The 18,401-nt window shown below is 52.4% G+C and overlaps 1 protein-coding gene across 1 annotated transcript; it reads right to left on the bottom strand.

Annotated features, from left to right (window-relative positions):
* Positions 1 to 3,962: 3,962 nt before the first annotated feature.
* SUV39H1 (SUV39H1 histone lysine methyltransferase) lies at positions 3,963 to 17,581 on the bottom strand. Its single transcript, XM_055564217.1, has 6 exons — positions 16,899 to 17,581; positions 14,684 to 14,829; positions 12,628 to 13,290; positions 6,570 to 6,716; positions 6,354 to 6,483; positions 3,963 to 5,628 (listed from the first exon to the last, which is right to left on the bottom strand). The coding sequence occupies exons 1-6, from the start codon at positions 16,915 to 16,917 to the stop codon at positions 5,495 to 5,497; spliced, it is 1,239 nt and encodes a 412-aa protein (XP_055420192.1). The 5' UTR covers positions 16,918 to 17,581; the 3' UTR covers positions 3,963 to 5,494.
* Between the last annotated feature and the right edge of the window lie 820 nt (positions 17,582 to 18,401).

Here is an 18,401-nt window from a genome sequence, read left to right as displayed (position 1 = left end):
ATCACATTTATTTGTGGATGTACTTCAACAACTCTAGTGGTGGTGTGTCTCAAGATGTGAGGATATATTCTAGTATATCCATCAACAGTGTGTGGTGTCTCATCTCTCTGGGGCTGTGTGTCCCAGATCACAAGGTTTTAACCTGTCTTTCTTGTCCTAGCATGTGAGGTCCCAGGGTGTTTTGGGTTTATGTTTCAGGATTTGAGTCTCTGGTCTTTTTGTGGGTGTGAATCTCTCATCCATTCTTTGGTTTATTTCCCAGGATATGAGTGCTCTGATCTGTTTGTGAGTATGCATCCCAGGGCTTCCTTGGTGGCCCAGCAGTAGAAGAATCTGCCTGCCAATGCAGGAGATGTGGGTTTGATCCCTGGGTCGGGAAAATCCCCTGGAGAAGGAAATGGCAACCCACTCCAGTATTCTTGCCTGGAAAATCCCATGGACAGAGGAGCCTGGCGGGCTATAGTCCATGGGGTTGCAAAAGAGTCAGACACAACTTAGCTACTAAACACCAAATGCCAACATGTGGCATGCCTGTATGTTTATGTGCAAATGTTGCAGGGATTGAGGTCTATGATGTTTGTGGTATATGTCCCTGAATGCTGTTTCTCTGAAATACTTGTGTGTATCTCAGCCTGTGTGGTTTTTGATCTTTTTGTGAGTATGTTACAGGATGTGAGGTCTGGTCTTTTGGGGCTTGTACTTCCTAGAATTTGAATTCTCTGAGCTGTTTTTGTATGTCTGTCCCAGGGTGTGAGTTTCCTGATTTGTTTGGGTGTGTGCGTCCTGCGATTTAAGGTTATTCGATGTTCTACATCCAGCATATTTTCTTTGAATTATATTTTAGGGTCTATATCCTAAGTCTCAGAAGGATTTCTGAATTCTGGATTTGGGGGTTCTGAGCTTTTTATGGTCTACATTCCAGGGGTGAGTTCACTGTGTTTTTTGGGTGACTGTCCTAGAGTCTGTGGTCCCTGAGCTCTTTTGGTTTGAGAGGTTCTTGACTTGTTTGGAACATATTTTCAGGCCTCTTCTTTTGGGGAGGCCTCAATCCCAGGGTGTGAGCTATCTGACTCATTAGGGATTTGTTTCCGGGTCAAGTTTTCTGAACTTTTAATGGGGGAATGGTGGGTGCTGTTTAGTGAGTTTTCTGAGCTATTTGGAGGTCTTTACTAGGTGCGTGAAATCTCTCAACTCTGTGGTAGTTTCTGTGCAGAGTATGACATTTCTGAACCATTGAGAAGTCTCTGTTTAGGGGTGAGGTGGCTGAGCTGTTTTGGGTGTCACCCCCTGAACTGTTTTGAGCCCATGTCCCAGGGAATGAGTTCTTGCTGATGTCGGGGGTTTTGTCTTTGGGTGTGATTTTGAGAGGCAGTTTCTGGATACGTTTCTAGAGTTTGGAGTCTTTCTAATGCCTCAGGCCTCAGAGGTGCTTCACCCTCTGTGTCCCAGAGTGTGAGATTTCTGAGCTCTGTATCTCCTTGCTGTTGAGGTCCCTAACTGTTGGGGAGTGTTTCTGAGAGTGAGGTAACTCCTGTTGGAGGAGCCTTCATCCCAGGGAATGGGATCCCTGACTTACTAGGTTTCCAGGGTTTGAGGTCTCTGAGAGGTTTGGGGTTCTTTCAACAGTTTATGGTGTTTCTTGGGTGTTTTGGGGTCCAGGTCCTGGTTGTTATGTTTCTGAGTGGTGTAGGGGTCTGTGTCGTAGGGCGTGATGTTCATTAATTTTGAGCATTTTGCATTGTGTATCTGATATGTGAGGTCTCTGGCCTGTTTGCAGGTCTGCTTTCCAGGGCGTGAGGTTAATGAAGTCTGAGAGTTTTTGTCCCACCATGTGAGTTGCTTGTTTGTGGGCACAGGGAGCCAGGATGTGCTGTGTCTGAGCCATTTTTGTGTTTGTCTCCCAGGATAGAAGTTCTCTGATGCAAGGTCTGCAAGCTGTTGTGGGTCCGTGTCCCAGTTCTGAGGTTTCTCTGCCATGTGTGGCCGACTTTGCCCAGAACGTGAGGTTTCTGGGCTGTTTGGTGATCTGTGTCCATGAGGGTCAGGTGTCTGAAGTCTTCCTGGATACAAGTACAAAGTGCAAGTTCCCTGAGTGCTTTTGAGGTCTGAGTCCAGGATGTGCTATTTCTCAATCATTTGGCAGTCTGTGTTTTTTGTTGGGGATGTTAGCCTAGGGTGTGAGGTTTCTAAGCTATTTGGGGTCTGTGGCCAGAACGTGTGACCTCGGAGTTTTTTGGGGTCTGTATCACAGGACATGAAGCCTAGAAGCTGTAGAGGATCCGTGTCCAGATTTTCAGGTCTCTGAGCTCTTCTGTGAACTAGAACATGAGGCCTTTGAGCTGTTTGCAGATGTGTCTCAGCGTTGAAGGCTCTGAGCTGTTTGGGGGGAATCTCTGTCCAATTCGTGACATGTCTGAACAGGAATCTGTTGAGTGCAAGGTTGCTGAGCTGGTTTAGTGCCCGTGTCTCAGCAGATGTGGTTTTGGTGTGCCCTACCATCATGTTTGGGATATGAGGTCTCTGAACTGTTTGCCCATCTTTATCCCAGTTTGGAAGTTCTCTGAGAAGTTGCTGGGTCTTTATCCTAAGTCTGTGAGTTTTGTGGGGACCTGAAGTCAGACTTTGAGGTCTCTGAGCTCTTTGGGTATGTGGGTTGCAAAGCATGAGGTCTCTTAAATGCTTCAGTATTTCCTAGAATGCCCTGACTCTGAACTGTTTAGAGGTCTGTGTCAGAAGTTGTGGAGTCTCTGAGCTGTGTATAGATGTTTCCCAGGGTCAGAATTCTCTGAACAGGGTCTGTTTCTGGGCCATGGAATCTCCGAGTTCTTTGGAGTCTGTGTCCAAGACATGAGTCTGAGTTGTTTGTGGCACTATATTCTAGGGAATAAGGCCTCTGGAATGTTTAGTGCTGTGTTCCAGGGTGTCTCAGTAACTCGGGGGTCCATGTCTAAAGCATGAGGTTTTAGAACCAGTTAGGGATCTGTGTTCTCTTGGGTGTTTGGGTGGTCCATGTCCAGGGTTTCACAGCTCTGCTGTTTGGGGTGCAGGGGTCTGTCTGAGGCTGTGAGGTCTCTGGGCGGTTTGGGAATAGATGATCAGGGGTGAAGGCTCCGAATAGATTGGGGAACAGTATCGCAGGTTGTGAGGTCTTTGAGATGTTTGTGAATCTCTATCCCAAAAATTGGATGCAGTGTAGGGGGCAGCATTTGCAGCCTCGGGGTTCTTTGGAAGTCTGTGTCCTCTAGTTTCAGTGCAGCATGGGTTATATGGGGTTCATGTCCAGGTAGGATTGCAGAGCTGTAGGGAGATGTGTCCCAAGGTGTGAGGTCCCTGAGGTCCAGGGTCAATGTCCAGGGTATAAGGTCTATGAGCTGTTTGGAGGCCCGTGCTTAGATCTCTGAGCTGTTCAGGATCCTGTCGCCTGTGTGCAAGGTCTCTGAAATATTTGGGTACCTATGTCACAGCATGTGTGGTCTCTGAGCAGAACCAAAGGCCATGGGTTCACATTCAGGTTGAAGGATGATGAAGACATGTATACTCGAAACACCATTTCTTTCTTATGTTTTATACCCTGGCACATATAGGTGCTCAATAAATATTTGCAGAAAAGCTTCCCCCAGCACATAGACTTTTCTCTTTGAATGTAGTAAGCAGGCTTTGGGCTCAAAAGTTTGAAAAGCATGGAGGATCCAGCTAGAATTGTGTCATATGTATGGCCAGTGATAATGGTTTGTCCATTTCAACAGCAATGGATTTAGTTTGCTTGTCCAGTGTATGATAACATTTAAGTATAAAGCAAGCTTATCTTAGGTCAGCATGTATGCAGACGGTGGTGCAAGTGGTACACTGCAGGGAATGTTAAATGGCTGAGGTTGGAGGACTGCATTCCTGGGCACCCCTGCTCCCAGCCTCTCATCTCCCCAACCCCCACCTACACAAGGTCTTCAATCCCCACACCTTGGTTTTTTTCAGTCAATAACCTGTTTTATTTACGCCCATTCCCAGACTGGGAGGGCCAAGGGGATATACAAGAGGAGAATCAGATTCAGTCCAAGCCTGAAGGTCAGTCTGGGGGTGGGGAGCACAGACACACAGAGAGACACAAAAACAGACACACAGATCTGGCATCTGCTGGCAGGGCACACAGTCTCACGTGGGGACACTGCGCACAGGTAGTCAGGGAAGGAAGGCTTCCTAGAGAAGACCTCACAGGGGAAGCAAGGGACGAGGCAGCCATCAGCGCCTTCACCTTTTATACATTTGTGGGCAGGGAACTGAGACCAGAGGACCCAAGGTGAGTGCAAGGGCTGGAGGGCTAGGAGGCGGCAGGGGCTTCCCCTCACCTCGCCACACCCTGGTGGGTAAGCCAGCCCCACCCCATTCTTGGTCTGTGCTTTTGCCTTCTGCCACACGGGCCCTTTCCTGGGATCCACCTCCATAGTTTTCAAGGCTTCCCTGAGACGATCCACGTGGACCAGGTGCTCAGCCCAGTGCCTGGCACCTCCTCAGCACCCCCCCATCCATGCACGTTTTGTCTAAGTGCTGTCTACAGCCTAGCTAGGTCTTGGGCCCAGCTCTGGGTGCTATCAGCAGTCCTCACGCCGCAGGTTAAGGGCTCCCAGCATCCTTTGAGCTCAAGAGCCCTGGGCACCTTCTAGCTGTTGCAAAGGCAGAGCTGAGTCCCAGCCCACCTTAGTGAAGTGAAGTCACTCAGTCATGTCCAACTCTTTGTGACCCCATGGACTGTAGCCTACCAGGTTCCTCCGTCCATGGGATTTTCCAGGCAAGAATACTGGAGTGGGTTGCCCACCTTAAGGACAAAGTCTGGACTGCCTCTCACTGGCCAACAGGCCGTGGGCATCCACTCTCCTCTAGTGGCATGTGGGTGTCTGCTTCTCAGAGGCACAGCTTTGAAAAGGAGACCCTACAGCTGTCAGGCCAACACCAGCCAGCATGCAAGCATGAGCAGGACCCAGCCACAGCCTGCAGCCCTTGAAGACCCCCCCTTTCACTAGCACATTTCTGTGGCAGGGGAGGCAAATGGACTGGGAATCCTGGGCTCTGGGGTCAGCCTGTCCTGGGAATGCTTCCTCACACCCTTGGGGCAGCAGGGAGAGGGCCTGCAGCAGACCCTTCAAGCTCTGGCCAGAAGCAGGTGCAAAAACAAACGTTTCTACTTTGGGTACGGGCTGGGGCTCAGCCCTCGGGCTGCCTTGCTAGGCCATGAATCCCAACTGCAGAAAGTCCTGGTGTTGAAAAATCACTTCTGAAGGTGGGCAGGGGTTTGTAAGTGCAACCCATGGATGGGGCTGGGACAGGGAGAGGGGACTCCTGGAGTCCATCCTCCCCATGGCCATGCAGCCCTGAGCAGGGGGCAGGCGGAGGCAGGCAGGAGGCCCTGGCAGTTGTTCTTCAACAGGAGGGCAGCAGTGGGTGGGTGGGGTGGGCAGCTTTTTAGCCTCCCTTGGTCAGTCTGGCCTCAGACTTCACGGGGCTAGAAGAGGTATTTGCGGCAGGATTCAGTCCCACACTTGCATTCGATGCGGACCCGCTTCTTGGGAGAGCCGGGGAGCCCAGCCAGGCCAAAGTTGGAGTCCATGCGTGTGCTCTCCATGTCCACGGGGTCCACTGTGGAGTCACAGCCGGAGGGGGGTACTTGTTAGACAGAAGGCCAAGATGGAGGGGTCCCGCTGCCCTTTTTACCACAGGACCCAGGAGTCTGAGGGGTGGGGAGCAGGTCTGAGATGTGAGTCAGGTAGCAGGGCGTAGGGTTGGTGGTTTTGGGCAGGGGCCAGGGCTTCCACTAGAGGGGTGTTCAGGTGTTAGGAAGATGGCCAGGAGTGAGGGTTCTCGGAGGAGGCAGGGAGCTGTCGGGGTGACCGAGAGGGTTGTGTCAGACAGGGGTCAGGAATGGAGGGTCACCTGGGCATCCAGAGGGGCATCTGAACTCTCCTGCCAAACTGATTCCCCTTGAGTGTCTCAGAGGTGGCTAGTTTGTCAAGAAAGGGACTGGCTGGAGGCCACAAGGGTGTCCAGAGGCTTGGAATGAGGAAGGTCAAAGGGGGTTAGGAGCAGTGAAGGTTGGGGGACTGGGGAAATTCAGACAAGATTGCAATCAGGAGGAGTGTCTCAACTCTTGAGCCAAACATCCTCCCCCAGGAGAAGCTGGTATGAGGGTCTCGGGCTTGGGGTCCAGTGGTTAGGAATGAAGGGATCCGCAAAGGGTAGGCATGAATCCAGGAGTCCAGATAGGAGACTGGGAGTGAGGAAGAGCATCTTAAAGCTCCTTGGGGAGGGGTCCTCATGTCCCATGTCATTGTGTGTCCCTGCCCCCAGTCCCCTGCCACCCCCACCTTGCATGTTGTAATCAAAGGTGAGCTCCTCGCCTGCCCGGATGGTTCTGGTGGCAAAGAAAGCAATGCGGGGCAGCCGCTCATCAAGGTTGTCTATGAAGACGTTGTACACCTGGAGGTTGGGGTCACACTGGGCAAAAAACAAAAAACGGCAGGAGGGTGAGGAGGGGCCCCAGCCTGCTCCTCCCAACCCCCTGCCCACCTGTGGGTACCCACACTGTGGTTGACAAAGTGGGAGATGTTGCCGTAATAGGCGGCGTCCACAGTGTACACATCCTCCACGTAGTCCAGGTCGAAGAGGTAGGTGGCACCCTGGCGGTCATAGATCTGGCCCCGCCGCTCTGCCTCCTCTGAGGTAATGATCTGGGGAGAAGGCCACAGGGGAGAGGAGGTTGGCCCAGAAGGTTCAGGAAAGCCAGCAGAGCTCCTGACCCCCATCCTGGCCCCCTGAAGAACAAGGGAGCAAGGAGGCACCCCTGTGGCTGGCTCAGCAGCGACACACAAGGGCTGGCAGCCCTTCTCAGGCCTCTGGATGGTATGGTGAGTCTCTCAATGGTAGGTGGAGGCCAGCCACAAGGTCCAGGAGTGAGAGAGAAACCCCCTTATTGAGAGACCCACATCAAAGGTGAGGAAGAAAAAGACCCAGGGCTGAACAGAGAAGGGTGGGGAGAGTGGGAGTGAGAGGCTGATCAAGGCAAGAGAAGGACCAGCACAAGAGAATCAAGCCAGTGCAGGTCGGTGTGTGCTCTGTGTTCTCAGTCGTGTCCAACTCTTGGCAACCCCAAGAACTGTAGCGCGCCAGACTCCTCTCTCCATGGGATTCTCCAAGCAAGAATACTGGAGTGGGTTGCCATTCCCTTCTCCAGGGGGTCTTCCCGACCCAGGGATCAAACCCACGTCCCTTATGATTCCTGCACTGGCAGGTGAATTCTTTACCACTGTTCCACCTGGGAAGCCTATGCAAGGCAGTGCAGACACCAAAAAGCACATAGTGAGCACGAGAGGCCTGGGGAAAGGGAGACTGAATGAATGAGAAAGAGACTCAGATACCAGAGGCAGAGTTAGACACACAGAATCTTAATGCAAAGGTCCCAGGTCCAGAGAAAAGGCCAAGACCCCAGAGAGTCTGATAGCACAAAAAAGAGGTGGAGGCCAAAAACTCAGACAGAGAAGGAAGAGGAAAGTAAGGAGACCAGAGCACAGATGAGACCACCTCACTCAGGCCTAACACTGTGCACTGCCAACAGCTGGTATTTAAGACAGCAGGAGGCGTGTCCTCCTCCCCAGCTGGGTCCCCGCCTGTCCTAGTAACCGGACCACTATCCTAGCCCAGCCTGTCCTTGCCTCCCAAGTGCTGGCGACGGACTCCCCACCCCAACCCCCGCCACACACCACCCCTCCTCTCTATCCCTCGTGTCACCTCTTCCTGGTCAACCACAGCCTTCTGGTAATCCCCGACCATGCTGCCTCTGGGTGAGGTCCCACCAGTAGCCAAGACTTCCCCTTCTTCAGCCTGGGTGCCCCTAGACCAGGGCCGGCCTCATTCTCCACTCCTGGGTTCTTGCTGCCTATCAGCCACAAGTGCCAGCGCAGTACGCTGCTGACATGCAGTAGACACCTGTCATGTGTATTCTGCTCTCTAGCTCAGAGCCCTGACCTCCATCCAGCGGTGGCCCTAAAGGCAGCTCAGGTACTCTCTTCTTGCCATATCCCATCTTCTTCCCTCTCCCTCTGTCAGAGACCACAGCGCAACACTACCCTCCTGCCACACTGGACATAAGCCTGAGACCCACCCCAGCCTCCTTTCTTGCTCATTCTCATGCCAGCCCGTGACCAGCCTCTGTTTTCTCTAGCCTCCTCCTTGCCTCCTCCATCACCACCTCCAGCCTCTGCTCCATGCTGAAGGCTGATTAACAGCCCCCTTAGAAGATGCAGGCTTATCCCCGGGGTCATGCGGCTCACTGCCCCTTACTCCAGCTCCATTCCTTGAGGAACCTGGCTTCCCCATCGCAATTTCTGTTTGTTTGCTCATTCATTCAGTGGATTTCCATGGGGCCTACCCTGTGCCTGGCCCCAGTACTCAGGGGTCACAGCTGGGTGGGGGAGACACAGGACCAGGCTGGTCCTGGCCCTCGGGGGTCACTGGTGGGAGAACATAGGGACCAGGCTCAGTCTGGCCTTCATGGATCACAGTCTAGTTAGTGCTTAGAGCTTGAGGGGCAGTGGAAGAGAGATACCATCTAAAGGGAACTGCAGATCACAAAAGGGCTTTGACCAGATTGAAGAGTGGGGACTCTCTTCTGTGGGACAAAACAGGAGTCACAGAAGTATTTTGAGTAGGAGTACATCAAGGTCAGCTTCCCTCCACCTCCCAGAGAACACACTCTTCCTTCTGATGTCAGCTCCCACAGATGTCACTTATCTGTGCAGCCTTCCTGAAGCTCCCGCTCCCCACCCACTGCCGCCTCTAGAAGCCTGGGATCAAAGGGCAGCCTCTCCTGGGCTCATGAGCAGACCAGGTGGTGCCTGGGCTGGTTTTTCCCTTTGGGTCCCTCCCCAGCCAGACGGAATGCCCACCTCCTCCCCAGTTTCTATTTTCCTGTCCGTTCTTCCCCTACCTGCTCCCTCAGTCTCCCCATGAGTGAGTCACACTGTAGACCCTGCAGGGCACAAATGGTTCCTTCTGGCTTCTTTTCAGCCCCACTCTGTAAGGGTTGGTCCACCCCGAAAAAAACCTGGGAGCAAAACAGTCCATGTCCCTGCTCCCTACCAGAGTGACTAGGGAAGACAGATGGGCTAGAAGCTGGCAGCCGGGAAAGGATTTTGATGGGAATGGGAACCAGAAGACTCAGAAGCCAGTTGCTGCTCTGCCCCCTCCCGGATATGGGATCCTGAATGTTCTCTCCCTGTGCCTGTTTTCTCATCCAAATGAAACAAACAAACCCAAACCACAACACTCCACCAGGTCTGGCAGGACACCAGTTTTAGACATTTGGGCCCACTTTACTAGCATGGTGACTCTGAGCACGTTACCTCTCTGTGCCTCAGTTTTCTCATCTGTAGAATGGAGATGACAATAATCCCAACTTGACAGGGGCTGTTGTAAGAATCCAACAATTTCAGATATGTGAAAGGGGTTTCTGTTTGTTTTCGTGTTAGGAGTGGCTGAGTACTGTAGCTTGTCAAAATCTAACAGGCTCCCTTCTTTTGTGTGCCCTTTCCCAAGAAAAGAAAAACTTCTACTAATTAAATGATGATATGCCATCATTTAATTAAACTAATTAAAGTGAGGTTCACTTTCATTTCAGAGTTGAAAAAAACATGAAGAAAGTGCATGTTTCAGAATGGATAACCTAGGCTATGTTCTCTGGTGGGTTAGGGTGGTGATGTTCTGATGAACGTGGAAGCACAGCTGGTGTAGGGACTGACAGAGCAGAGGTGGAGACTGAACTGGGTTCCAGAGTGGAGGGGGTCAGGGGTATGCCCCCGATGATGTAACACCCAGTAGGCCAGCACCACATAATCAAGTAAGTTAATATTTCTGCAAAATGATGAATATGCACATCAAGTGGGGTAAACAGACTGCAAATAGGCATATATCTGGTCTGGCTGGCTTTTGTAGCCAGGTAGGCTACAGAAATTTTTGGTTTCTGGGCATTTTGGATGTTCTGAATTTTGGACTATAATGGCTAACGTTGTTTGAAGACTTACTGTGTACTGAACACCAAATGCTTCACACATCATAACTCACTTTAGTTCTTGGAACAAGTCTATGAGGTGGGTGCTATTATCATTCCCGTTACACAGATTAGGAGACTAAGACACAAACAGGTTAAGTGACTGCTGATGAGTGGTGGAGTTGGGATTTAGCCTCAGGCACCCAGACTCCATCCTCCTGAGCCCTCTGCCACGCTGCCTTGTCAGAGTGGGATGCAGGGGGGTGGTTTTGGACCTGGCAGTGTTTGGGGGCCTGTGCTGCCATCAGGAGGCCCCACAGGTCTAAGGATATCAGAAGTGGGCCTGGAAGTCACTGAATGTGGCAGGAGGGAAGCCAAGAAATACCTTGAAGAGAATGTGGGAAGAGTGAGGATAGGGAATGAGAGGGTCCCCAGTAACTGCCATGTTTATAGCATGGAGGAGTAAGGATGCTAAGGAAGAATGGTGTGAAAGGAGTCGGGCTCGTGGGACCTTGGGGTTGCCAATGAGCTGAAGACTCTTCCTCCTCCTCACCTGTCAGCATCTTCCTGTGCTGCTGACAACTCTTCCAGAGACAGCCAGTGCGGTGAAGCTAGGTACACCCCTGCTCTGGACTTCCTTAGGACCACTGACTCCTGTGGATGTGGATGCCGCCTCCCCTGCATGGCTACGACCCCTCTGGGCTGTGACATCTCTTCCACACTGTTGCTCTCCCTCTAAGACCTGAATATCTCCACTGGAGTGTCAGGGCTCTGAGGGTGTGGACACTCCCTCCAGGCTGTCAGAGCCTCTTTGGTGTACACCTGAGCTTCTTGACTGTCACTATCCCGCTGGGGTGAGGACACTTCACTTTCCTGTCAGGGCAGCGTAAGCGTGGACACTTCTTAACTTGGACTGCCAGGGTCCTCTGGAGAGCTTGCCCTCTTCCTTGGGTTGTGCTGGGACATAGACACCTCTTCCTACAGACTATCAGGAACCCTCTGAGCTGTGGCCGCCTCCTCCTTCCTCTAGACTGTCAAGTCCTCCAACACATGGACGTTTACTCCACCCAACCCCCAGGATTGTCTGGGGTGTGGCTATCTCTTCGTTCAGACTGTCAGGGTCCTCTGAAGTGTGGACTGCTCAGTCTCTAGACAGTTTCTGTTCCCCCCACCCCCTGGGGCTATGACCCTCTCTATAGTTCTCCAGGGCTTTCCAGGTGGTGCTAGTGGTTTAAAAAAAAAAACCCACCTGCCAATGCAGGAGATGTTAAGAGACATGGCTTTGATCCCTGGGTCAGGAAGATTCCCTGGAGGAGGGCATGGAAACCCACTCAAGTATTCTTGCCTGGAGAATCCCGTGGACAGAGGAGCCTGGCAGGCTACAGTCCAGAGGGTTGCAAAGAGTCAGACATGACTGAAGCAATTAAGCACGCACACATAAGTTCCTCGGAACAGGAGCCTCTCCTCTTCATCACTGTTATCACTATAGCCAATGCTGTCACCTCCCAGCTGTATCAAACCCCTAAGAGACCCACAGAAATACAGAGGTGTTTGGGGCTGTCCCTGTGACAAGGTACACTCTTGGATTTAAATGGTCACGGTCCAGGGATGTTAAATGTTCCCCAACGCATGAGACAGTCCTATGTAACAACTGTCTCACCCCAAGTGCCCACCGTGACCCACTTCGGAACTTGCTGTTGCAGACACCTGCTAGTTATGCACCCAACCCCCTTTTGTTTTCCACTTGGGCATATGGCTGAATCATGCTTTGCAGCTGCCTTTGAACTGAAATAAGGCCCATGACTTGGTTCCAGCCAATAGGTGTGGGCAGACATGATATGCACCATATCCTGGCCTGGCCCATTAGAGACCTCCCCTTCTGCCCCGCTCAGCCCACCCACCAGGCAACACTGAGGATCAGAGGCAGCTCAAAGCCATGGTAAAGGCACAAGAGGGAAAGAACCTAGGCAGCCACACCATTTGGGTGGAAGGATACCACCCAAATGCCCATGTAGACAGTTACAGGAGCAAATGGATTTAGAACATGTGAAGCCCCTAAGATGTTGTCTGGCATGCAGATAGCCTGCCTAACACAGCATCAGCTTTGCCCCAGTGTCCTGCAGTGGCTAGAGGAGGAGGTAGCCAACCCCGCCCCTGCTTCCCGCCCAAGGCAGACTGTGTTCTTTTTGTGCAGATTAGTAAAAAAACAAAAGTGCTCCTGGGCAGACACTGCCTGGTGATAAGCTGGACCCTCATGAAATGAGAAGAGGAAGTGCCTTTTCAGATGATGCAATCCTGTGCAGACCACGTGGCCTGTTAAAAGGAATGCTGCCTGGATTTCAGTTCCCACTTACCTCTTTGCTAGGTACCATTATGAAGTAAACCCGGTTTGAAGGTATTTCAACGTGCCTTTAACTACCAGCGTGGAATATGTGCCCCTGCCAGGATGTCCCTCTCACACTCAGGTTACCCCCTCAACACCTTTCCCCCAGGGAAAGCAGGGGAGCTTCGGGCATACAGCGGGGAGAGGCAGGCGCTCAGGGTGGGAACACGCAGTGGGGAGAGCCATACACACCCGCCAAGCCCTGTCTCCCTACCTCGCCCACGTACTCCATGACGAAACTGTTCTTGCGGATCTTCTCCAGCGTGCGGACACCCCAGCCACGTCCATCATCCGTGCGGAAGATGCAGAGGTCGTAGCGGATGCCCTTCTGTACCACGCGGTTGGGGCAGTCATAGCCACAGCGGCAGCGGGAGTTGCACTCATAGATGGGCAGCCCGGCTCGCAGGCGCACCTGGCCCTGGTCATTGTAGGCAAACTTGTGCAGTGATGCCCCAGGGCAGCAGCCTCCGGCCGGTGCCCACAGACAGTCCTGGCACTCGCAGCCCACAGCCACCTGGTTGAGGGTGATGCCCTCACCAACACGGTACTCGTTGATGTACACGAAGGCCCGTGGGGGGCCATCCAGGTCCACTTCGTTCTCCACGGTGATGCGTCCCAGGTGGCTGCGCTTGGCATTGAGCTCCTGCTCCCAGCGCCGGAGTGCCCGCCTCTGCTTGGCCTTCTGCACCAGGTAGTTGGCCAGGCTTGGGTCCAGGTGCCGGGGTGGCTTTGACCGGTGGTGCCGCCGGAGCAGCTCCCTTTCCAAGTCCTTGTGGAACTGCTTGAGAATGCGCACACACTTGAGATTCTGCCGTGGTTCCCAAGTGCTCTCGGAGTCTGGGTACCCACGCCATTTTACCAGGTAATACTCCTGTTCCTGGGGGGGGGGGTGGGGAAGGGGTGGGGGCACTGTAAGTGACAGACAAGACCCTTGGGCCAGCTCTTGTGGCATTTCCATCCCAACGGCTGTGGGCAACACCCAAACCACTCCTTTCCTAGAATGATTCTTTGCAGTGATTAAAAAACATGGGCTTTCAGAGTGAGGCTCACTAGGTTCAAATCCCTCTCTCCCCCTTACTATCTGTCTTTTAATTTTATCTAACTTTTAATTTTATCTCCCAAACCTAATCCAACTTTTAATTTTATCTCCCAAACCTATTCCCTCCTGCTAGCTGTTCAGCCTCACCTCTCAGAGTCATCTTTGACTCCTTTTTCTCACACTCCCCACATCCACCCTCAGGAAATCCTTCAAGCTACATCCAGAACCCTACACTTCAAATCTCTGTCACCACCCTCATTGCTCGCCTGGAGTGCAGCAGCAGCCTCCTCACTTGTCCCTCTGCTTCCACCCTCACCCCAGGTCTGTTCTCCACACAGCAGCCAGAAGGATCTTTTCTTGCCGAGAGGCACTATAGGATAGAGTTTAACTACACAGATTCTACAACTAAACACGTTGGGTACACATCCTGAATCTGCCGCTCCCTAGTAGTGCAAACTTAGGCAGTTATTTAACTTCACTGGGCCTCAGTTTCCTCATCCTGTAAATAAGAAAAAAAGAGCAGATGTTTTTCTAGCATTCATTATGTAGAAGGTACTGTTCTAAGCAATTTATATGTATTATTAGCTAATTTAACCCTTACAACTCTATATAAGGTAGATACTGCTAATTATCCCCATTTTATAGATGAGGAAAATGAAGTACAGAGAATTGGGGTGAGTTTTCCAGGGTTACACAGCCTGGATGTGAACTGAAGCATTCTGGCTCCAGGCTGTTCTCCAGTTAAAACAGTTGCCATTTTACAATGTTGCTGGTGGGATTAAATTAGTTTCTAAAAGAAAGTGCCTGGCACACAAAGTGCTCAAAACCATTCAGTTCAGTTCAGTTCAGTCGCTCAGTCGTGTCGGACTCTTTGCGACCCCATGGACTGCAGCATGCCAGGGTTCCCTGTCCATCATCATCAAAACCATTAACTATCATTAACTCCACTCCTGGGCTCAGCATCCCAATTTTTGCAATTGGTTTGTATTCAGAGGGAGGTGGGAGGAGAGATTTATTTAGGGATTCATTCTGGCTCCTGCCCCTCTCAGAAAGCCACCTGGTTTTCCCACCTGTAAAATGGAGATGATAAGAGGGCCTACTAAGTCTATATTTTTAAGATCAGAGGAGAAAACTGCTTTTGGAAACAGATGTGGGTAATGGGGGAGGAGGGGGGCAGGAAGCCAGCTTCCTTGAGTCACCTCTGCCCTGTCCACAGTCACCCCAGACTCACGCGGATCTTTTTGTAATCGCACAGGTACTCGACTTCAAAGTCATAGAGGTTCCTCTTGGAGATGCCAAGGGCAGGGCAGGAGAGCTTGGCCAGGCGGCACAGGTCCTGTAGCTGATTCCAAGAAGATTTGCAACACACACTGCAGCCTAGAACAAAGAGGGCCAGAAAGAACTATTTCTGGGCATCCTGATGAGGCCAGGGGTCAAACAGGACCCCAAATCATCCCTGGGACTTCCAAAGGACTACCTCAGAGTCAGTGAAATTTAATCCACAGGCCTTCCCAATGCTAAGACCCTTCTACAACAAAGATGTGCCACTCCCATCTACCCCAGTGCCCACTGTCCAAGGCTTACCCTGGAGCAGCAGACTTCCAAGTGGTTTCTGATACACGGATCGTCGTAAAGGAATCTATCCCCCACCCGTCCTCCGGAGCTTTAAGCTCCCTCTATACCATTCTTTAAACTGCCTGCAAACCTCCTAGGAGTTCAGGACCTAATTGTCCTTCTCCCCACTTTGCAAAAGAAAGAGAACAATCACCACCTCAGTAGGGTGCACTGTCCCAAGGTGGGTGGGTAGGGATGGGATTAAAGCCTCCAGGGCACCAGACAAAGGCATTAACTGGAAAGACTGGTCTGTACTCTCATCTGTAACTCCTGGTGCCAGATGTTTTAGAATCCAAATTCCTTTTGGGGGATTTTACAAGTGAAGTTCTAGGTATATCCCCTACATTCCCTAACACAGCCCTAGTGTGGTCAAGGGCATCAAGCCATAATCAAACACATTAATAGTTCTGCAGAAAAAGTGTAAATTTTCACACTCAATAAGAGAAAGATGCAAGATAGTGGCAGTGATAGCCTAATTTTGCCACTGAATGACACCAAATTTAAGCTTTCAGGGCTTTTTGGATTTTGGAATTAAGAATAAGAGACTGTGAAGTGATATTAGATTACAGGAAGCTTCCCCAAATGATTCATGTGGGTGCCTTAAATCCATAAGGTATATTTTTTCAGGCTGCATTTTGATTTTCTATCTCATTCATATTTCTCTGAAGGGTAAAGCTCGCCCAAAGGAGTGTGCTCTGAATTCAAGAACAGACAGAACAAATAGGTTGGTGGAGGAGGGGCGGGGAACCAAAATTTTTCAGGACCGATTTTTTAATTTAAAAGGCTTCTTTTGGTTCAAGGCATATTCTTAATTGCTGTGCTTTAGAAGCCATTTTATCAAATCATTTCACAAAACCCTTGTTCCAAATGTAATCAGTCAGTCCTCATCCTGTTTCATCTTTTAAAAATGTTTAATATTTTCTACCTTCCATTACAAAAACTGAAACTCATGGTTAAATACTCTAGATGTCAACCTACAAATGTACAAGAGCTTTGCAAAATTATTACGTGTGCATTTCCACCCCTCCTCTTAGACAGGCCTAGTGGAGACTCGGCCTGTGCCCACGCCTTCCTTTCCCTATGATGCCTCTCCCTTGCAAACTTGCATTTGAAGCCCCAACTAATGTGATCCCAACTCACACATGCTGCTGTCTCTGCACTGACCACAGGTGGACTCTCCTACCCTCAGAGCTCCCCCTCACACCTGTGGAACCCATCCTCCCCGCAGCTTCCCTCATCCCGAGGGGCCCACCTTCCCCAACACACTGAGTCACCCCTCTTTGCCTGCGCGTGAGGGAGCCCAGCTCTCCCATTAGGGAAGTCCTCTTCCCCTCTTCCTGGGAGAGTTCTCTCTGCCTCAAATCCTTCCCCCGTCACGCTGCGAGCAGATACCCTCCCCCTGAAGAATCCCCTGTCCCCCAACTCTGAAAAGGAGGTCCGTCCCCTTCCCTCCCCTCCCCTTCCGGCGTCTCGCGTGGACACCAAGAGGGTAACGGTCACCGGCGGCCAATTTTCCCGCGCGCGGGCGCGGCCTCCCCCAACAAGCCCCCGCGCGTGCGCGCACCGTCAGGCCGCAATCTGCGGCGCGCGCCCCCCTCTCGCGTCCCCACTTAGCCCCGCGCCCGCCGTGTTCCAAGGCACGCGCCCCCTCCCCTCAGCCCCGCCCAGCCCCGCGCGCCAGGCCCGCGCGCCTCGAGCCCCAGCCTTTTGGCGCCGACCTTCCGGCTCCCGGCCCGGTGGCCTCGGACGCCGGGGGCCCCGAGTCCGCGACGCCACCCCTCCAGCCCACCCAGCCTGCCAGCGGGCCCGCGTCGCTGCCGCCACTGCTTCACCTTTTAAATTTTCCGCCATCTTTCCCCACGGCTAACGACATTCGGGCCTAACCGGCCTCGCGAGAAGAGAGCTCGCGCGGGCGTGGCCGAGAACGCGCAGCCTATTGGCCGCGCCGCGCAGCGAGCAGCGCCTGCGCGGACCAACCGGCGAGCCGTGACGGGACCCCTCCCAGCCACTCGGCTCGGTCCCGAAGGCGGGTGCTCGCCAGTGCTTTGCGAGAGTGCGTCTGGGGGGCGGCAGCCGCAGCAAGGGCGGCTGAGGTTGCCGGAGGCCCTGCCCGTACGCCGGTCTGTCTGTCACGCTGTCAGCCAATCACGTTGTCAGCTAGCCTCAAGAGGGGATTCTCCGTCCTGTCAGACCCCCAATTACCGCCGTCAGTCAGTCCGTCACCATATTTTAACCCCAAGCAGTCCGTGACTCCCCAGGTGGACTGCCGCCGCATACAGCTGCTCCGGCAGTCGCCCGACTGAAATCCATCACCACTACCACTGTCTCATCCGACCCCCGCCCGCCATTCATGCTGTCAGTCTGTCAGTAGCAGCATCCATTCTTGATTTCGGGGCAGCTGCGAGGCCCCCGAGGCAGACAAACGGCGTTGACAACAGCTATGTTGCTGTCAGCCAGCCTGCCATTCCCTTCATCACACCATCAGTCTGTCCAGTAGCCAGGCTCTCCATCTACCCTGGCCCTGGAAGCAGCTCCGAATACCCTGGGGGAAATCATCTCACCACCGCCCAGGAAGCCAGCTTGGGCCCTCTGGCTGGCTGTGATTATGTCAGGACAGGCTGTCATTGTCAACATCGAATGTAGCCCTGTCGTGTGGGCTACACTCTCCACTGTCAGCTGGTCACTCCATAATTCTCTCAGGTTCCTCCTCATTCATGCCATGATCAGGCAGTTTATTCCACCAGAGCACGTACTCACAGCAGCTAAAGCCTTCAGGCCACCTGTCAGTGGCCAGCAATCTGTCATTTCTCAGGCAAGGCATACCCTTCATTGGTAGGTCAGCCAGCATTCTCTGACCCCCGGGGCCCTTTAGGGTGGATGTGATTCTGTCTGTGGACAGCCGTGGTTTCAGGCACCTACACTGATTTTTCAGTGGACCAGCTGGCCTGTGACTCAGTCTGCCCCTCCTATCAGTCAACCAGGTAGCCATTCTCAACATCTGACTGAGCACACGGTCTGTCAAGCATGCTGTGATTTGTTCACAGTAGACAGTCAGTCACTAGATATAGTTGCCTATCAGGCAGCCACGGATCTGTCCATCAGTCAACCTGAAATTCCCTCAGGGTAGACCTCCTTTAGGGGCTTCCCAGGTGGCTCAGTAGTAAAGAATTTGCCTGCCAAGGCAGGAGATACAGGTTTGATCCCTGGGTTGGGGAGATCCTCTGGAGTAGGAAATGACAACCAACTCTAGTATTCTTGCCTGAAAAATTCCATGGACAGAGGAATCTGGTGGGCTGTAGTTCATGGGGTCGCAAAGAGTAGGACATGACTGAGCA

The sequence above is a fragment of the Bubalus kerabau genome, chromosome X, assembly GCF_029407905.1.
Source record: "Bubalus kerabau isolate K-KA32 ecotype Philippines breed swamp buffalo chromosome X, PCC_UOA_SB_1v2, whole genome shotgun sequence".
NCBI lineage: Eukaryota > Metazoa > Chordata > Mammalia > Artiodactyla > Bovidae > Bubalus > Bubalus kerabau.
This window is presented reverse-complemented; position numbering and strand designations above follow the sequence as displayed.